The sequence below is a fragment of the Nicotiana sylvestris genome, chromosome 7 (assembly GCF_000393655.2).
Source record: "Nicotiana sylvestris chromosome 7, ASM39365v2, whole genome shotgun sequence".
Taxonomy (NCBI): domain Eukaryota; kingdom Viridiplantae; phylum Streptophyta; class Magnoliopsida; order Solanales; family Solanaceae; genus Nicotiana; species Nicotiana sylvestris.
In genome coordinates, this window is record NC_091063.1 from 145,981,217 (window position 1) to 146,002,366 (window position 21,150).

The following is a 21,150-nucleotide window of genomic DNA, read 5'->3' on the forward strand; positions in this document are numbered from 1 at the left end:
TTATTGTAATTCCTAAATTGCTTAACTAGAAGCGTTACATAGGAATCCCTTTGTAAAACCATAAACCCTTTGTGTTTGTATCGTGACTAGAGTTAGTCATGAATTGAAGTCTTTGTAATAGGTGTATTGTAAAGTGGCTTGTAATAGGTGTATTACGAGTTAGTGAGGGATTAAGAGTATAATTCCTAAATTTCATAGGTTGTAATCTAAAAGTTGCTCATAATGAAGTTGAAATCCTACCAGTGTAAGTCGTGGTTTTTTATCCCCTTGAGCAGGGATTTTTTCATGGAAAACTCATATAAGACCTGTCACTCTATAGTTTGGTGGACTCATATAAACTATCATTTGGTATAAGAGCGGGTTCCTCCTATCAGGCTAACACCTAGGAAGGATCCTTGTGGCTGCTCCACCAAATTTTGAAGAAGGTAAATCTATGTACAGACCACCCAGGTTCAATTGGCAATACTATGGGTGGTGGAAGATAAGAATGCATGATTTCATCATGGCTAAAGATTCAAAGTTGTGGGATGTCATATGTGATGGTCCTTATATCCCAACAAAGGCAGTTAGAGACCTTTCACTGACAATGCCAAAGACCAGAAAAGAATACACTGACGTAGACAGGAAAGTTATGGAGAAAAATTTTCGTGCCAAGAAAATTTTGGTGTGTGGAATCGGACCTGATGAATACAATAGAATCTCTGCTTGTGAAACTGCCAAGGAGATATGGAAAGCTTTACAAACAGCACATGAGGGAACCACTCAAGTAAAGCAATCTAAGATTGATATGCTCACTACCGCTTATGAACTCTTTAGGATGAAGGACGATGAATCTATTCAAGATATGCACACAAGATTCACCTCTATCATAAATGAGTTACACTCACTTGGTGAAATCATTCCTAGGAACAAGCTAGTGAGGAAGATTCTCAGTATCCTACCTAGTTCTTGGGAAAGCAAGGTGAATGCTATTACTGAAGCAAAGGACCCGCAGGAGCTAACCATAGATGAGCTGGTTGGAAATCTGAAGACCCACGAGATAAAGAAGAAGATAGACAGTGAAAGAAGAGAACCAAAGAATGAAAAGAACCTGGTACTCAAAGTTGAAAGCAATGACTCGAGTGAGGAGGACAGTGACATGGCTTACTTAACCAAAAGGTTTCAGAAGATGGTCAGAAGAAATGGAGGAATATTGAAAAGGGGCAACTCCAGCAAACCAAAGAACTATGATCTCTGCCACAAGTGTGGAAAGCCAGAGCACTTCATCAAAGATTGTCCTATCCTAAAGCAATAACATTCCAAGTACAACTCTGCGAAAGCAGCCAAAAGGCACCCGGTTCCTGACAAGCACTTCAAAAGGAAGAGATCTGCTGACAATGTGGTGAAACAAGCTCTTGCAGCATGGGGAGACTCCTCTAGTGAGTCTGAAGATGAAATTGATGCAGGTGACAGCTCCATGATGGAAGTTGAAAGTGAGGAAAATGAATATGATTCAATATTTTCTTTGATGGCCCAATCAGATGATGATGAAGACAATGACAACAGTGAGGTAAATTTCAGGGATGTTCAAAGAAATCAGAAATCCTACTCTCATAAGAAACTCATATCTTTAGTTAGTGTACTGATTGATGTCTATCATAGTCTTGTGGAGGATAAGGATGCTTTGACCTTAGAGTTAGGAGAAGCTGAACAAACTAGAGATGATCTAGTGGTGTGTGTAGATGATCTAAAGGAAACCATTTGTGAGTTGGTGAAAGAAAAATTTGTTTTAACCGAAAAAATTGCAAACATAGAACATGAAAGAGATGACTTAGTGGTGGTAGTTGTTGACCATAAGGAAACCATTGAGAACTTCAGTAAAGAAAAAGAGGCCTTAGTAAAGAGAGTGACTGAGATTGAGAAAGAAAGAGATGATCTCTTGGTAGTGATTGCAGACTTGAGGGAAACAATAGAGGGACTAGGGACTGAGTCTAAACCTGAAAATTCTGGAAAAGGAAAAGAGGTAGCCAGTGAGGCACACATTAGGCTTGAAAACAAGTTGAAGGCTGTGACAACTAGCTTGTGTGTTGAAACTGAGAAAAACAAACATCTCCAAACTGAACTAAAAAGAGTAAAAAATGATCTTAAAAAGTCCCTAAAGTGGACCTGGTCCTCAGAAGCTATCACTGCATGTATGTTAATAATGGTGGAAACAGGCAGGGAATAGGGTTCCAAAGGGAGAAAACCCCTTACAACCCCCATAGCAAGTATGTTACTGTACCAGATAACTGGCTGTGTACCCACTGTGGGAACAATGGGCATTTCAAGGAAAATTGCCAAGCCAAGGTCCAGTCTATTCAGAAAAACAAAGTGTTTGCTAAAAATGTAACTTCTATAAAAGGACCAGGTGCCACCCACAAAAAACACATATTACCTCATGAACTAAGAGAGCTCTTATTCATCCTCTTGCCTACTACAAGGGACCCAAACTTGTTTGGGTTCCTAAAAGTAACTCTTGATTTCCTTGTGTAAGGAACAGTGAAAGGAAGCAGTCAGTAATGGTTCATGGATAGTGAATGTTCAAAGCATATGATTGGAAACACCATGGACTTCTTTTTACTAAAAGCCTTGCAAGGAAGGAGTGTATCCTTTGGCAATGGAAAAAAGGGTACATTCTTGGAGTTGGAAAAGTCGGGAAATCACTCACTCACTCTATTGAGAATGTGTACTATGTCAATGGTCTTAAGTACAGTCTCTTGAGTGTCTCTCAAACCTGTGATAAAGGAAATAAGGTGGAGTTCTTGTCCAAGATATGTACAATTACTAATCTAGTAACTGATGAAGTGGTACTTGTGGCCAAGAGATACAAGAACATCTATGTTGCTGATTTCGAGTCTATACAAAGTGGTGATTTGAGTTGTTTGAAAGCTGTTGATGATGATGCTGAACTCTGGCACAAAAGATTAGGGCACACAAGCTTCTCTCTTTTAAATAAACTAATTCAGAAGGACCCGATCTGTGGTCTTCCTATGTCAAAGTTCAAAGTACAGAAAGTGTGCGATGCTTGTGCTAGAGGAAAGCATGTGAAGTCCTCTTTTAAGTCTAAAAAGGATGTCATCACCTCAAAGCCACTCGATCTTCTTCATATGGATCTGTGTGGCCCCATGAGAGTGCAAAGCAGGGGAGGAAAAAGATACATCTTTGTGATAGTGGATGACTACTCCAGATTCACATGGACTATGTTTCTTAGAACAAAAGATGAAACCTTTGAGGTATTTGTGGCCTTTGTGAAGAAAATCCAGGTGAAGATGGAGTCTAGAGTAGCATGTATCAGATCAAATCATAGAACAGAATTTGATAATGCCAAATTTGATGAGTTTTGTAGTGAAGGTCCATGCCACTTGGCCATAAGTTTTCATAAAAAGGCACCAAATTGTTTGTCTTTTTACTTAAAATAATCATTTAAAATAATTTATTACAGCAATGGACTAGTTTATGACCAACTAATTTGCTCCCAAGTAATTTCATAATATATAGACATTCACTCTTAATATTATTTATAACACCCCTCCTTAAATGTCCATTAGTAGATAATTTGACTCATTAAAATCTTACCAGGAAAAACCCAGTGGGAAGAATCCTACCGAATAAAAAAGGAGTACCACTTCTTGTAATACGTATTGAGAGTTGCCTCATTAAAAATCTTACCAGGAAAACCCAATCGGGACAGAACCTTGGTTAAGGAAAAAAGAGTACAACACATATTTTACTCCCCCTGATGAAAAAGTCAACGTCTCGGAGACGACACATTCTAATCTTGTATATCAGCTTCTCAAATGTTGAGGTTGACAATGCTTTAGTGAGTAGATCCGCCAAATTATCACTTGAACGAATTTGTTGAACATCTATTTCACCATTCTTTTGAAGATCATGAGTGAAAAAGAATTTTGGTGAAATGCTCTTTGTGCTGGGGAAGAACAAAATCTTGCTAACAAGTTTATAGAGAAAGCTATATCTAGTCGAGAATTATTAGCAAGATACATTAATGCTCCAATTGCACTAAGATACAGTATTTCAGTACCTAGAATCTCTTCATTATTTTCATAAAGTCGAAATGAATCTTTATTTATATCAAGCGATCTTACAACCATCGGGGTACTTAATGGATGTGCTTTATCCATATAAAATCGCTTCAAAATATTTTCATTGTATGTTGATTGGTGGACGAATATTCCATTTTTCAAATATTCAATTTGTAGGCCAAGACAAAATTTTGTATTTCCAAGATCTTTCATTTTAAATTCTTTCTTCAAACATTCTACTGCTTTTGGAAGCTCTTCAGGAGTTCCAATAATATTCAAATCATCAGCATACACAACGATCATGACAAATTCAGGTCCAGACCTTTTAATAAAGACACAAGGGTAAATTAAATCATTCTTGTATCCTTCTTTCAATAGGTATTCACTAAGAAGATTATACCACATGCACCCTGATTATATCTATACGTATAAAGATTTTTGAAGCTTTTTTGAACAAGTTTCCGGGAATCTTTATATGCTTCAGGCACTTTAAATCCTTCAGGGATCTTCATAAAAATATTACTATCTAGTGAGTCACGTAAATAGGCTGTAACAACATCCATTTGACGCATATCCAGTTTTTCATGTACTGCCAGATTGATAAGATACCTTAACGTGATTGCATCCACCACAAGAGAATATGTCTCCATATAATCAATGCCAGGTCGTTGCAAAAATTCTTGAGCCACAAGTCGTGCTTTATTCACAAATTCATTTTTCTTATTTCGTTTTCGCACAAAAATCCATCTGTACCCCACTGTCTTTACACCTTCTGGTGTTTGAACTATAGGTCTAAAAACTTCACGTTTTCCAACTGAAGCCAATTCTGCTTTGATAGCATCTTTCCATTTTGCCCAATCATTTTTCTGTCTATATTTATTGATAGACTCTGGTTCAACATCCTCATCTTGTTGCATTTCAATAGCAACATTATAAGCAAAAATGTTATCAATAACTATATCATTTCAGCTCCATCTTTTTTCCATTGAGACATAACTTATTTATATCTCTTCATTTTTAGGTACCTGAACTTCCCTAGATGTCTTATCATTCGCTATATCTCGGAGCTCTTCTTGAACAATTGTCTCCATATTATGATCATCTTTATCCTTTGCTTCTTTTCTTTTTTCGAGAATTTTTATCTTTGGAATCGATTGGTCTACCATGTTTTAAGTATGTCTTAGACTCATTTGCTTTAATAGATTGTCCTACCGGGTGTGGCGACCCGGCCAGTCATCTCATGAGTTACCGCTCCATTTCCCCTATTTCTGCTTCTTTATGCTTCGTTATCCGTGTTTTCAGTGATCGAGTTGATTAGTTTGTGTTCGGAGAGGATTTGGTAAGAAATGAGACACTTAGTCTCTTTTAAGAAGGTTTAAGTTGGAAAAGTCAATCGGATATTGACTTATATATTAGACGGATCGGATGTGAGTTTTGATGGTTTGGTTAGCTTCGGGAGGTGATTTATGGTTTAGGAGTGCGATCAGAATTGGTTTTGGAGGTCCGATGTAGAATTAGGCTTGAATTGGCGAAGTTGATATTTTGGCAATTTCCGGTTGGTAGGTGAGATTTTTATCCGGGGATCGGAATGGAATTATGAGAGTTGTAGTAGCTTCATTTTGTCATTTGGGATTTGTGTGCAAAATTTTAGGTCATTCGGACGTGGTTTGGTTGGGTTTTTGATCGAAAGCGTATTTCGGAATATTTTTAGAAACTTAGGTTTGAATTCGATGTGTTTTGGGTAATTTGATGTTGTTTGAGGTGTTTCGATGATTGGAGCAAGTTTGAATAGGGTTTTAGGATGTGTTGGTGCCTTTGGTTGAGGTCCCGGGGGCCTCGGGTGAGTTTCGGATTGTCATTCGGGTCATTTTTGGAGTTTGGGAGTTGCAGAAAAATCGAATCAGGTGTTGTAGAGAATTAACCTTCGCGATCGTGTAGGGTATATCGCGATTGCGTAGAAGGATTTGAGGAAGGCCAGAATTAAGCCTTCGCGTTCGCGTGAGAGGATTTGCATTCGCGGAAGGCTGGGAAGCTGTGCATCACGTTCGCGTGAAGGCACTCGCGATCGCGTAGAGGAAGATGGGCTGAAGGTTATTTGTGCATTGCGTTTGCGTAGGTGAGGTTGCATTCGCGTAGTGTAATGTTGGGGAGTTTAAAATTTGTTCTTCGCGACCGTGAGGGAAGTGCCGCGATCGCGATGAAGGAAAAGCAGGCCTGGGCTGAATGTTTTAATTCATTTCATCTGCAATTTTGGAGCTCATTTACTCCATAGTTGGTCTTTTTGAGAGCTTTTTGAAAGAAATTAAAGAGGGATTCAAGGAGAAACGTTTGAAGGTAAGAATTTTGGACCTAAAACTCGCTTCTATTGTGAAATCCACCTAGGAATTCATGAAACTTAAGCTAAAAATGGAAGAACTAGAGCTTGGGATTTTGAATCTTTGATTGGGGATTTGTAGGACCATTTAGGGTCAGATTTGAGAACTTTTGATATGTATGAAATCATGGGAGAATAAGGAACTCGTTGATGTAAAAATTTCTGAGTTTCGAGAAGTGGGTTCGGGGCTTGGGTTTTGCTAATTTCGGGATTTTGATATTTTTCGATTGTTTTCGCTCGGGCTTTGTTCCCTTAGCATATTATGACGTATTCGTTTTGATTTTGGATAGATTCGACGCGCGTGGAGGCCAATTCGAGGGGCAAGGGAATCGCGATCTAGAGATTTAGTCGGTTCGAGGTGAGTAATAATTGTAAATGATGTTCTAAGGGTTTGAAACCCTAGATTGCACATCATAGTGCTATATTGAGATGAGACACGCGCTTGATGATGAACGTGGGGTCATTTACTACCGGGGATTGTGACTTGGTCCGTCCCGATTGATGATTTCACCGTGTATTTAACTGAAACTTATTTGTTATCATCATGACTTGGGCTGATTGCCATATTTGGGCTTCGTGCCAACTATTTGAACCCTTCGGGAATTTTTATCACTATTTCCTCACTGTTTTGATTTATTACTTGAACTCAATCATGCTATTTTCCACTGTTTTACAACTCATCCACTTTTACTCAGTTTTGAGACTTAAATGATATTTTAAATGATGTTTTGGGCTGAGAACTACTATTTTACTAATGCCCGAAGGGCTTGTGATTGTTTTCGGACTGAGTATGGCCGATGGCCAGATGTAAGGATACTCTGATACTGATATGAGGCCGAGGGCCTAAGATACATATGTACGCCACGAGGTGGCTTGATTGATATGAGGCCGAAGGCCTAGATTTAATGCCACAAAATGGCTTGATATTGCGCTTGGGCTATAAGGGGCCCCTCCCGGAGTCTGCACACCCGCAGTGAGTGCGGGTACCCATTGTGATGTGAGATTAAGCCCGAGGGGCGGAGATTGTTGATACTATGCCCGAGGGGTGAACTTCTATGTATTTACTTTATCTTAATTGTCTGTGAATTACCTGTTTAATTGGTGTAGAAGTATTTTATTTTACTTTTCATTGGTTTTCTGCTTGCAAATTTCTTATTTAACTGCTTCATTATGGAATACCTTGTGTATACGTGTTTTCTTACTTTCAGTCATTATTTATAATTATTACTCACTGGGTCGGAGTACTCACACTACTCCCTGCACCATGTGTGCAGATTCAGTCGTCGTTGGTTCCGCTCCCGAGTGCTGATTCATTCCAGCTTCAGGCGGATCTTCGAGGGCTCTTTAGGTAGCTGTTGGCGTTCGCAACCTGGAGCTCCTCTCTATCTATTTGTTTTACGTTTCTAGCTCAGTATTTGAAACTATGTAGTTACATTTGAGGATTTAGTATCATAGATGCTCGTGACTTGTGAACCTCGGTTAGGGCTGTGTCGGAATGGATTTCCACTTTGTTATCTCTATTTCCGTTAGCTATTGCTATTAAATCATGTTTAAACTATTTTTATGCTATTTAACTACTTAAAATGATGAGTTGTGTTAGATTGGCTGGCCTTGTCTTCACGAGATGCGCCATCATGATTGGGTTCGTGATTACCCCGTTCATGATTTGGAGTTGGCTGCCATAGTTCATGCATTGAAGATTTGGAGGCATTACTTGTATGGCGTATCTTGTGAGGTGTTCACCGATCATCGCAGTCTTCAGCATTTGTTCTAGCAAAAGGATCTTAATTTGAGGCAATAGAGATGGTTGGAGTTGCTTAATGATTATGATATCACTATATTGTACCATCCAGGAAAGGCCATTGTGGTGGCCAATGCTTTGAGCTGAAAGGCAGTGAGTATGGGGAGTTTGGCATGTATTTCAGTTGGGGAGAGACCTCTTGCAGTTGATGTTCAGGCCTTGGCCAATCGGTTTGTGAGGTTAGATATTTCGGAGACCAACCGGGTGTTGGCTTGTGTGGTTTCTTGGTCTTCCTTATATGATCGCATCAGAGAGTGCTAGTATGATGATCCGCATTTGCTTGTCTTAGGGACAAAGTTCAGCATGATGATGCCAGAGATGTGACCATCGGTGATGATGGGGTGTTGAGGATGTAGGGCCGGATTTGTGTGCCCAATGTGGATGGGCTTCGGGAGTTGATTTTGGAGGATGCCCATAGCTCGCGGTATTCCATTCATCCGGGTGCCACAAAGATGTATCAGGATTTGAGGCATCACTATTGGTGGAGAAGAATGAAGAAAGATATCGTGGGGTTTGTAGCTCGGTGTCTCAATTGTTAGAAGGTGAAATATGAGCATCAAAGACTGGGAGGTTTGCTTCATCAGATGGTTATTCCTTAGTGGAAGTGGGAGAGTATCACTATGGACTTTGTTGTTGGACTTCCACGGACTTTGAAGAAGTTCGATGCTATTTGGGTGATTGTGGATCGGCTGACCAAGTCCGCGCACTTCATTCCTGTGTGTAGTACCTATTCTTCAGAGCGGTTGGCAGGGATTTATATCCGGGAGATTGTTCGTTTGCATGGTGTTCCGGTTTCTATCATTTCAGATAGAGGCACTTAATTTACTTCGTAGTTTTGGAGAGCCGTGCAGAGAGAGTTGGGTACTCAGGTGGAGTTGAGCACAACCTTTCATCCTCAGACGGACGGGCAATCCGAGCGTACTATTCAGATATTGGAGGACATGTTGCGTGCTTGTGTTATTGATTTCAGAGGATCATGGGATGAGTTTCTACCGCTTGCAAAGTTTGCTTATAACAACAACTACTAGTCGAGTATTCAAATGGCTCCATATGAGGCTTCGTATGGGAGGCGGTGTAGATCTCCAGTTGGTTGGTTCGAGCTCGGTGAGTCTAGGCTATTAGGGACTAATTTGGTACAGGATGCTTTGGAGAATGTGAAGGTGATTCACGAGAGGCTTTGTACAGCGCAATCGAGGCAAAAGAGTTATGCTGATAGAAAGGTTCGAGATGTGTCCTACATGGTTGGCGAGAAGGTTCTGTTGAAGGTTTCACCCATGAAGGGTGTTATGAGATTTGGGAAGAAAGTGAAATTGAGTCCTCAGTTCATTGCACCTTTTGAGGTGCTTCGGAGGATTGGGGAGATGGCTTATGATCTTGCCTTACCACCTAGCTTGTCGAGTGTGCATCTAGTGTTTCATGTTTCTATGCTTCAGAAGTATATTGGGGATCCGTCTCACGTTTTGGATTTCAGCACGGTTCAGTTGGATGATGATTTAACCTATGATGTAGAGCCAGTAGCTATTTTGGGTCGTCGGGTTTGGAAGTTGAGGTAAAAGGATATAGCTTCAGTGAAAGTGTAGTGGAGAGGTCGGCCGTGGAGGAGGCTACTTGGGAGACCGAGAGCAGATATCCTCACCTCGTAGCAGGTTTAGGTATGTTTCTTGACTCATTCGAGGATGAACGTTTGTTTAAGTTGGGGAGGATGTGACAACCCGGCCAGTCATCTCATGAGTTACCGCTCCGTTTCCCCCATTTCTGCTTCGTTATCCGTGTTTTCGGTGATCGAGTTGATTAGTTTGTGTTCGGAGAGGATTTGGTAAGAAATGAGACACTTAGTCTCTTTTAAGAAGGTTTAAGTTAGAAAAGTCAACCAGATATTGAATTATGTGTTAGATGGTTCGGATGTGAGTTCTGATGATTCGGTTAGCTTCGGGAGGTGATTTATGGCTTAGGAGTGTGATCAGAATTGGTTTTGGAGGTCCAGTGTAGAATTAGGCTTGAATTGGCGAAGTTGATATTTTGGCAATTTCCGGTTGGTAGGTAAGATTTTGATCCAAGGGTCGGAATGGAATTCCGAGAGTTGCAATAGCTTCGTTGTATCATTTTGGATGTGTGTGCAAAATTTCAGGTCATTCGGATGTGGTTTGGTTGGGTTCTTGATTGAAAGCGTATTTCGGAATATTTTTAGAAACTTAGGTTTGAAATCGATGTGTTTTGGGTAATTTGATATTGTTTGAGGTGTTTCGATGATTGGAGAAAGTTTGAATAAGGTTTTAGGATGTGTTGGTTCCTTTGGTTGAGGTCCCGGGTGTGAGCACGTGATTTTTGCCTTACGAAAATTACTCCAAAATAAATCTAAAATAAAATAAATTTCTGTGCAATTTTTGAATTTGCGTGGTGTTTGTTAAATATTTGTCTTATATCCGTAAATGTTTACTTTGTCATAACAAAATGAAAATAAAAATAAAATATATGTTGCATGCATATCTAGGATTTAATTATGCATTTAATAATTGATTCAAAAAATAAAATCACAAAAATATGCATTTTTATTTTTATTTTTCGTCATATTAATTGTGTCATTGTGTGATTAATGTTTTATCTACGTGTTAATGGTTATTAAAAGGTAATTAGTATTATTGTAATGATAATTTTGTTTTTATAATTTTTGATTAGGATTTTATTAATTAAGAATAAAATTTAAGAAATGAAAAATAGGTTGAAAACATAAAAATATCGGACCTGGATTAAAATCCAGGCCCAAACCAAGTGACCCCCCGCCCCACAACCCAAACCAAATGACCCCAGGTCCGGTCCGTCTCAAAAATACCCCAAACGACGCCGTTTTGGGAAACTTTGATGAAGGTCGTTGATTTCAAATTGATCAACGGTCCGAAAGCATTACTGTCCACCCGACCCGTTTCCCGTCATAGACCGATCCGGTCTTAAAGTAAATGAAACGATGTCGTTTCATTTCAATAAGCAATCCCAGCCGTAAATTGCATTTGATCTAACGGCCAAGATCCACTGATTACCCTAGTATATAAACTCAAAAATCCCACCCCACACCCCAGGCAAGACCCCCCTCTCCTTTCTTCTTCCCCGAGTCTCCAAAGATCGGAACTCAAGCCACCGCCCTCACGGCGGAGAACGGTGACCACACCTCCCCATTTTCACACCCCGAACTCACCTCAACTTCCCGATCCTAGATCCCTGAACCTTATCCTCCAAATATCAGCCAACGTCTTCGAATCTCCGATCGAAGATGCAGTCCAAAACCTAGTTCATCTAATAGCCACCAAACTCACACCTTTCAACCTCCGGACCTCTCTCACCACTAGAGCCTTATGAGTTTCCTTCGAATCAGCCTGGAACCCCTCAAATATCGAATCAAAATCAAGAACCCTAGCGCCGCCATGAAATGCCCTGGTGGCGGCGCCATTCTAATCAGTACCAAAATAACGCCAAATGACCCCTAAGCCTCCCTCACCCTTGAGTCATCCTTAGTTTCCTTCGAGTCTACCCAAATTTGGTCGAACCCTAAATCTGAGAAAAGTGAAACACTGAAATACCAACTCGTGGGATTTGTCCGAGTTAATTGAAGGTTTGAGGTCTAAGAGAATTTAATCGAGGTATTCTCAATTGAGAATACCTCGAATAAAGTCTGTTCAACCTCAAAAAGATCCGAATTCAAAGTTAAGCTTTTGTCCGTATAGATTTGAAGATTCAAAGGTATTCTTCTGATTTCTTTTGTATCCTATGTATAAATTATTGCCTGTTTCAGTAGCTTGTTTAATTTTTCATATCTGTTTAGTTAATTCTGTGATTCTACCTCGTACTCGATTAGTTGATCAAAATTATATCATTGTTTCTGTTGATTATGAGTGTTTATAATAAGTGTAATCGACTCGATTAAATTCGTCGATTAGTTGTTTTGTGAATTCTTATTGCCACTAATATTGATTGACACAGCCTGTTCATCTACTTGAAGACTGATTGTTTGTCAATTATGGTAATTAGTCGGTCGATTAATGAGTGGTGTCAATTAATCAGTTTCTGTAAAATCTTTGAGTCTGGCAATAATCCTAAAGTTATTTGATTTGCTTGCTTTCATTATTTGCTGATCAATGTCAACTACAATCATCTGATTAAGTTTCATTGATTAGTCTGTCTGTATAAACTGAATCATTTTCAACATTCTGTTTGGTTTTAATTTTTGATTGTTAATTACCCTATTGAACTCTGTAAAAACAATTCTGACATGGTATCCAATGTTTTTCTTTTATCGGTGTTAATCCTAGGATTGGTTATAGCTGCTTAAACAGATTTTAAAATCTGTATTGTTAGATTATGAATTTAAGGCAGTAATAACAGTAGAAAACAGTAGGTCAGGGACATTTCTGGGATAGAACAATGAGGATAATATGTTAATAGCAATGTGTTGAAAGTGGAAGTTAATGGCTATTATTTAAAGTGATAATGGGAAACAAATGGTAATGAGGCTGCTGAAAATCAGGATAAGAGCACTTAATATGATTTAAAGTATTCAAAAGCAGATGGTAATGGAACTTTCTTAGTTTTTAAAGAGGAAAGGGGTCCAGGCAACACTTAAAAAAGATGGGGCAGACCTGTATAAAGGAGGGGGATTGAGACTGACTTGGAGGGAGCTTTCAGACAGAAAAATTAGAAAGGAAGAAGAGAGAAACAATCTGATTTGAAAAGGAAAGGAACAGATTTTAAAGAAGGAATTTGGAGAGAAAGAGAAATCAGTTTTCAGACTGAGATTTTAGGACTGAATATCAGTCTTCAGTGAGAGTTTTTTTTTAAAAGAGAAAAAGATAAATTTGAGTGTGGAAAATCAAGCAGAAAATCAGAAAATGGGAATTTGAAACAGAAAAGAAACTGAAATCTGAAATATTGTTCTTTCATTGAATCTGTTCAAATTTATTTGATTCCATTGTTCAGTTAAAATCTGAAGCCTCTTTAAAATACTGTTACTGTGCATCTGGGTTCCTCGGGTCTTATTATTGCTCAAATCTGTGGAAGTACTGATATTATACCAGTATTTTGTTACTGCTGCAACTGCTGAAATTTACTTCTTCTACCTTCATTTCCAGGTACTTATCTTTTAAATTCTATGTTAGAAAGAGATTCAGCATGACAAATCAATGAAGCTTGAATTGCAATTCTGTTTTCCATTTGTCCAAGTTCATTAGTTTAAATTTCATTTTTTGTTTCATGTTAATTCAATTTGATAGCTATGAGTTAATTGTCTTATTTTGAAATTCGTATAAAGCTTTGTAATAATGTTAGCCATTCCGAAATCTCATTAGTTTAGTCATATTTGAACTATCAAGGTAGGAAACATGGCGTAAAGTTGGCCATTATTTGAATTTTATAGTGTTGTTAGTTAAGTAAAGAATAATGTAGAAATATCAAGAAGCTACATTACTAACTTCTGTTGTTAGATAAGGTTAAGATGGTATTGGTGGTATTTTTATAGAGGTGTGTATAACCATTGGCGAAAGGTGATATAATATAGTTTGTTACGATGTTTACAACATACAGTTAGGTTACATGTAAGGCAATATTATTGCATCAATTTGCATAATAATTCCCTTTCTTATCAACTTGATGCTTATCTACCACCGTAAACAAATTAATTAAAATGATTTCGCCTATTAGATTAAAAATAAGTATATGAAAATGAAATGAGGTGTACAAGCATAAATGGCAATACTTTATATCAATGGTAAGTAGAAATAGAATTTACACTAAATAAAAACAATAAAAATTCTTCAAAAAAAAAAAAAATATTTCTTCCCTTCATAAATTATTTTTGTTAGTTTCATATGCAATTCATTCTTTGGCATACGTATATATGTTGTATTTGCTAAAAATCATATTTTATTCTTTTCCTCGAATTTGAATAGTGTGGATGAATATAATTTATACTCGGAAATTATAGTCAACGGGCAATACTTAATAAATTGTGATTTTTTTTAAGAATTTAAAGGCGTCCCCTAAAATGTGAATTTTTCAGGAATTTCATATAAAAAATGTGTAGATATAATAAACAATTTTGTGGAAAATCCATAATATTATTACAAAAATTTTACGCAATTAGGGATGCGTTCGCGTACCCTGACTATATTTTTAAAAGCAAATTCGGATTATGCGTACGCGCAATTTCGAGCGAATATTTAAGAAAAGGATTTTTCCAAGGATGTTAAAATAATTTCATATAGCCCGAGATTTGCAGTTAATTGTCTAAATACAAGGGTGATGATGTTCCTGATTTTATTTTAAATTTCGAACATATATTTTTTTTAATAAAAACTATAACATGGATAATTTTATTGTGTACACGTATGCGTGGCACGATCCTCTGTAATTATAAAAGATATATAATACGAATATACGTACGCGTAATTCGTAAACAATAAGTAAAAGCGGTAGTAAAATCATGCAATAAAAACGTATTTAGTAAAATCAAGATAATTAAGCCAATAATAAAAACAGTTGAGCGACCGTGCTAGAACCACGGAATTCGGAAATGCCTAACACCTTCTTCCGGATTAACAGAATTCCTTACTCAGGATTTCTGGTTCGCAGAATAATAAACAGAGTCATATTCTCCTCGATTCAGGGATTAAAACTGGTGACTTGGGACGCCTTAAAATTCCCAGGTGGCGACTCTGAAATAATTAAATAAATCCCGTTTCGACTGTCCTTCAATTGGAGAAAACTCCCCACGCGCCCCGCAGGCGCGGTAAAGAGGAGGTGTGACATCTCTGGCGACTCTGCTGGGGATGAAAGTGTTATAACCCAGAACCACTGGTTCAGGGTTTAAAGAATTCGAGCTTAAAATAACTGCGATAATTGGCTTTATTTACTATATGATTATCAACTGTTTATATGTTTAACATGCTAAATGTTTTTTTTTACCGCTTTAATATTATTTGAATTGTGAATATATACAACTGCTACGAAACCCCCTCCTTTCTGAGTCTTCTGAATTTATGGTGTACACGTGCGCGTGGCCCACCTTTCTGTTAAAGTCATACCAAATAAGACGGAGTTGGGAGAAGTAACTAGGCCGGGTAGACTTTCGTGCTCCCGGTACGTTGCCCCCGCTTCGGCTCAAACTGTCCGTTTGGGTAAGCCAGGTTTAGAGCAATCAACCTCAGGTTTTACACTTAGAATAACTCAGCCATGTACCGGATCCCTAGTAGGAACGAATATTTGTATCATATGCATTTGGCCTTGGAGACTCAACACAGGGGTTGGGTCTGTCTAGGACAGGTGAACCTAAAATGAAAAGACCATCATGATGCATCCTACTTGCTACTTGTGCATTCATTTGCCTCGAACATGCTTGTTGACCAGCTTAAATGAAATCATGGTGAGAACCGAGGAATAAAATGGGTTGTTTTTTAAAAAAAAATTCCAAAAAAACAGCTTTAAATCTTGAAATAAAAGTATTTAATAAATAAAAAATTTTTGAAAATGATTTTTTAGTGTATATTTTCAAAATAAGTATTGACTTTATTAAATTAAATTTCAGATACAAAATGAGCACCACGCAAAACCCCCCATCCACGAATACATAAGAGTTTCTATTTCAGCTTCAAATGTGGTGGTATGATTTAGGCGAAGATGGTCAAAAATGGGTCGTCAAGCATTTGGGAAATCTCACGGATATTATGAAAGTTAAACCCCGTGATGATCTGATTGCGGCGTTAGTAACTTTTTGGGACCCTGTTCACAATGTCTTTCGTTTCTCTGACTTCGAGCTTACTCCTACATTAGAGGAGATAGCTGGATATGCTGGTTTTGACGGAAGTCTAAGAAATCAAAGCCTGATATTCACAAAGGCTCCTTCGGTACATCGATTCTTCGGTCTTCTGAACATCAGCAGTCAAATCAGGAAAAGCAATGTCATCAATGGATGTTGTTCCTTCAACTTTTTGTATTCAAGGTTCGGAAAGTCAGATGGGTTCGAAATTCATGAGAAAGGCCTTACTAACAAGCAAAACAAAGACACTTGGCAGATTCACCGTCGCTTTGCCTTCATGGTGGCTTTTCTAGGAATCATGGTCTTCCCAAACAAAGAGCGAACAATTGATATTCGTACCGCGAAAGTTGTGCAAATCCTCACCACCAAAGAAAATCACACCCTTGTCCCCATCATTCTATCAGACATTTATCGGGCTTTGACTTTATGTAAATCAGGAGCAAAAGTCTTCGAAGGATGCAAAATTTTGTTGCAAATGTGGGTGATTGAACATCTCCAACAACAGCCCAAGATCATACAGTATGGGTCAAACAATGATAATTGCATCGAGAGTTATGAGGAAAGAATAAAAAATTATCAGGCTCCAGAAGGGATAGAAGCATGGGTATCTCATCTAAAGGCTTTAACGGCAAATCAGATTGAATGGACTTTGGGATGGCTCCCGATGAGGGAAGTGATACACATGTCAACCTCAAATAGTTATCTGCTACTATTGGGATTGAGAAGCATCCAGCCGTATGCGCCACTAAGAGTCCTAAGACAACTAGGGAGATATCAAGTAGTTCCTGATGATGAAGATTTGAGTATGCAAGTAATCGAATTACACCCAGAAGCCACTATTCCCGAGGCTCTACTTCAGCAGATGTGGAATGGATGTCGATACTTGAAGAGTGATACTCAAGTCCCAGACACTACAAAGGGTGAGATAAATCCTGGATATGCAAGGTGGTTTGAAAAACGGTCTCGCGTGGATGATGTACCAGAGCCTGAGCTAAGAAGGCCAACAAAAAGACCCCATGTTCAAAACTTCAATGATAAAATCCAAGAGCGGTTGATCTGGGGAGAAAAGGAAAAAGGGTACAAAGCAACTATCCATGCCCTAAAAGAAAATCTGAGAAGCCTCAGTTTGGAGAAAGATTTGCAAGCACAAGAAGCCGAAGGCGAGAAGAAGAGTCTAGCTTGTGAGAATGAAAATCTTCATGCTCGATTCCAAAGAATGAAAAGAGTTTCAGAGAGTACGGTTTCCGGTGGAGAGAACAGGCAGCAAGAGTGGATCCTCCTATGAAGGAGAGTGAAATGGTAGACTACTTCCTCCAAGCTTTGGAACCAACTTACTATGCCCACTTGGTTTCAGCGGTTGGGAAATCATTCAACGAAGTAGTAAAGATGGGAGGTATGGTGGAAGAAGGCCTCAAGACAAATAAAATCATGAGCTATTCAGCGATTAAGGCAACTACTCAAGCCATTCAAGGCGGGGTAGGAGGAATCGGAAGAAAGAAGAGGGAGGAAGCAGCGGTAGTTGATTCAGGAATTTAGTCAGGACCCAGAGGTTCACCGCCTTACTATAATCAACAACCTCGCCAATCAACTTACCACCACGATTCATCCCAACATTACTATCACCCTTCGGAGCCTCATTTTTCCATTAACTATGCTCAAGCATACAATCAGCCACCTGTTCACGCCAATTGGCGTGCTCCTGCCATACCAAGTACTTACCCACGAGCCTATCCCGGACCAGGTTTCAGGCCTAGGCCAGCATTCAGGGGAGAAAGGGAACAGAAAAAGAAAACTTACACTCCATTGGGAGAGTCTTACACTAGTCTGTTCCACAGGCTGAGACAGCTAGACATGCTAAGACCAATACAATCCAAGCTACCCAATCCTCCGCCAAAGAATCTGGATTACACCATTAGCTGTGAATATTGCTCCGGTGCACCAGGCCATGATACGGAGAAATGCTGGCATTTGAAAAATGCAATACAAGAGCTGATTGATACTAATAAAATCGAGGTTCAAACCCCCGAAGCTCCCAATATCAATAGAAATCCAATGCCAGCCCATCAAGAGGCCAATATGATAGAAATCATACAAGCTGATGGGGAGACAAAGAAGCCGTCACAAACTGTCATGATGATCAAGTCTCATGAAGCCAAGTCAGATAAGCAGTTAACAAAGGAGAAGCCGATACCTAAGCAGAACAGAAATGGTGATGAACCATCTACGATAAGCAAGGAGGGATCATCGAACAAAGTTGCCACAAAACAAGAAAGGCCGAAAGTGATAGTACCAGGGGTTGCCAACAAACCCATTGTATTCGTGGAAGGAGCTCGTACAGATCGGGTTATTATCACACCTGTAACCCAGCTGCCAGTCATCAACAACAAAGCCATCCCATGGAACTATGAACGGGTGACTGTAATGTACAAGGGAAAAGAAGTCAAGGAAGAAGTGTGTGAGGTGCAAGGCTTGACTCGTTCGGGAAGATGTTTTACGCCCGAAGAGTTAAGAAAAACTAAAAATAATCCAACACCAATAAAGAGAGCTGTGACGGAAGAAGAGGCGGAAGAGTTTTTAAGAAAAATGAAACTCCATGATTATTCTGTTGTGGATCAATTGAAGAAGACGCCCGCTCAAATTTCATTGTTGTCATTACTGATCCATTCAGAGGAGCACCGTCTGGCTTTGATGAAAATCCTGAATGAGGCTCATGTTCCTGAAAAAATCTCTGTAAATCATTTGGGAAGAATAGCCAACAGAATCTTTGAGACAAACAGAATTACATTTGCTGATGATGAATTGCCTGTGGAAGGTACCGAGCACAACAGAGCTCTTTACCTCACCGTGAAATGTGAAAACTCCGTAGTAACCCGGGTATTGGTTGACAATGGGTCAAGTGCAAACATCTGCCCTCTCTCCACTTTAAGCAAATTAAAAATTAAAGAGGAGAGGATCCAGAAGAATAGTATCTGCGTACGGGGGTTTGACGGTGGAAGCAGAGATTCATTTGGCGACATAGTGTTGGAACTAACAATAGGGCCAGTTGAATTCACAATGGAATTTCAAGTGTTGGACATAACTGTTTCTTACAACTTGTTGTTGGGTCGACCATGGATCCATGCTGCTAAAGCAGTCCCGTCAACACTACATCAGGCTGTCAAGTTTGAATGGGATCATCAAGAAATAGTTGTGCATGGGGAAGAAAGTTTAAATGCTCACAGCAGTACCATTGTACCGGTCGAGGGAATAAAAAATGACCAGGGACCATGGGTATACCAAGTGTCCGATACAGTGTCGGTAGAGAAAATTACAGAAGGGAAGTACCTTCCGAATCCAAAGATAACCTCTGCTTCAGTCATGGTAGCTTATGAAATGTTAAAGAATGGTTTTATACCCGGCAAAGGTCTGGGCTTATCTTTGCAAGGAATTATACAACCAGTATCTCTCCCCGAGAACTGGGGAACATTTGGTTTGGGATTCATACCCACTATCACCGATGTGGAAAAGGCCAGAAAGCTGAAACATAAGGCATGGGATCTTCCAAAGCCAGTCCCACCTCTATCAAAGTCTTTTGTCAAGACCGGTGCTAAAAATCGCCCGATAACAACAATTCCTAAATCCCGGGTCAATCCTGAGGAGGAATTAATTGAAAGATTCGAGAAATTGTTTGATGATGTGAATATGTTGGAAAGCGGAGAAGGGTGTAGCAACGCAGCAGTTCAATTCGTTGGGCCAGAAACAAAGCTTAATAATTGGAAAGCCACTCCTCTCCCCATTCGAAAGGAGTCTTGGTAGTTTATTTTGATTTTCTTTCAGTTTGTTTGGGTTACTTCAGGGTTGTAATCCCAAAGCTTATCTTACAGTTTGTTTGAAGTGTGCAAAACCTTGTTATCTTTCATCATCCAATAAAAAGCAGTTTCCTTTTTATTATCATTCCTGATAGTTTTCTTTTCTTTTTCTTCTTTCCTGTACAGTTCTTTTTACGCTGGCTCTAGTGATATGGCATGCATGAGGAATCCTCAGCCCAGTCTTAAAAATCAATCTGGTTCCGAAATACTAATTCAAGAAATATATTGTGATTATGAATCAGAATATGATGAAGATGATGTTTTTGAAGAGATTAGTAAAGAGTTAATTCACTTTGAGGAAAAAATCAAACCTAATTTGAGTGATACCGAGGACATCAATATAGGGGACACGAGTAATATCCGGGAAACTAAAATAAGTGTCCATCTCGAACCAAAGATCCGAGAGGAGTTAATTAAAGCACTTATAGAATTCAAAGATGTTTTTGCATGGTCGTATGACGACATGTCGGGCCTGAGCACTGATTTAGTGGTTCACAAATTGCCCACCGATCCAACAGTGCCTCCTGTCAAGTAGAGGCTGAGAAAATTCAAGTCTGATATGAGTGTGAGAATTAAGGAAGAAATCACCAAACAATTGGAAGCAAAGGTCATTTGAGTCACTTGATATCCTGTTTGGTTGGCTAATATCGTTCCTGTACCAAAGAAAGACGGCAAAATTAGAGTATGCGTCGACTACCGCAATCTCAACAAAGCAAGTCCGAAGGATAATTTCCCATTACCCAATATCCATATTTTGATCGATAATTGTGCCAAGCATGATATAGGATCTTTCGTGGATTGTTATGCCGGGTATCATCAAATTCTAATGGATGAAGAAGATGCAGAAAAGACGGCATTCATCACACCATGGGGAACTTATTGCTACCGGGTAATGCCATTCGGTTTGAAGAACGCCGGAGCAACCTACATGAGAGCGATGACCACAGTGTTTCATGATATGATACACAAGGAGATTGAGGTATACGTGGACGATGTGATCATAAAATCAAAGCATCAGGCCGACCACGTTGGGGATTTGAGGAAATTCTTCTTAAGACTTCGCAGGTACAACCTCAAGCTTAACCCTGCCAAATGCGCATTTGGAGTTCCATCTGGAAAGTTGCTGGGATTCATAGTCAGTCGGCGAGGCATCGAGCTAGACCCATCAAAAATCAAAGCCATCCAAGAATTTCCACCTCCAAGGAACAAAACTGAAGTAATGAGTTTGCTGGGAAGGTTAAATTACATCAGCAGGTTTATTGCTCAGC

At 39.2% G+C, this 21,150-nt stretch overlaps 1 protein-coding gene across 1 annotated transcript; it reads left to right on the plus strand.

The window, feature by feature from the left end:
• The first annotated feature begins 487 nt into the window (after positions 1-487).
• LOC138873908 (intracellular protein transport protein USO1-like) lies at positions 488-3,437 on the plus strand. The gene is made up of 5 exons (XM_070152395.1): positions 488-1,274; positions 1,323-2,110; positions 2,200-2,386; positions 2,566-2,647; positions 2,732-3,437. Exons 1-5 carry the CDS (start codon positions 488-490, stop codon positions 3,435-3,437), a joined length of 2,550 nt encoding a protein of 849 aa, XP_070008496.1.
• Positions 3,438-21,150: the final 17,713 nt, after the last annotated feature.

Coding starts and splice junctions, on each gene's coding strand:
- LOC138873908 (XM_070152395.1), top strand. CDS start 488: ATGCATGATTTCATCATGGCTAAAGATTCAAAGTTGTGGGATGTCATA. Junction 1,275..1,322: donor AGAGCACTTCATCAAAGATT/GTCCTATCCTAA, acceptor CTGCGAAAGCAG/CCAAAAGGCACCCGGTTCCT. Junction 2,648..2,731: donor CTTTGGCAATGGAAAAAAGG/GTACATTCTTGG, acceptor TCTTAAGTACAG/TCTCTTGAGTGTCTCTCAAA.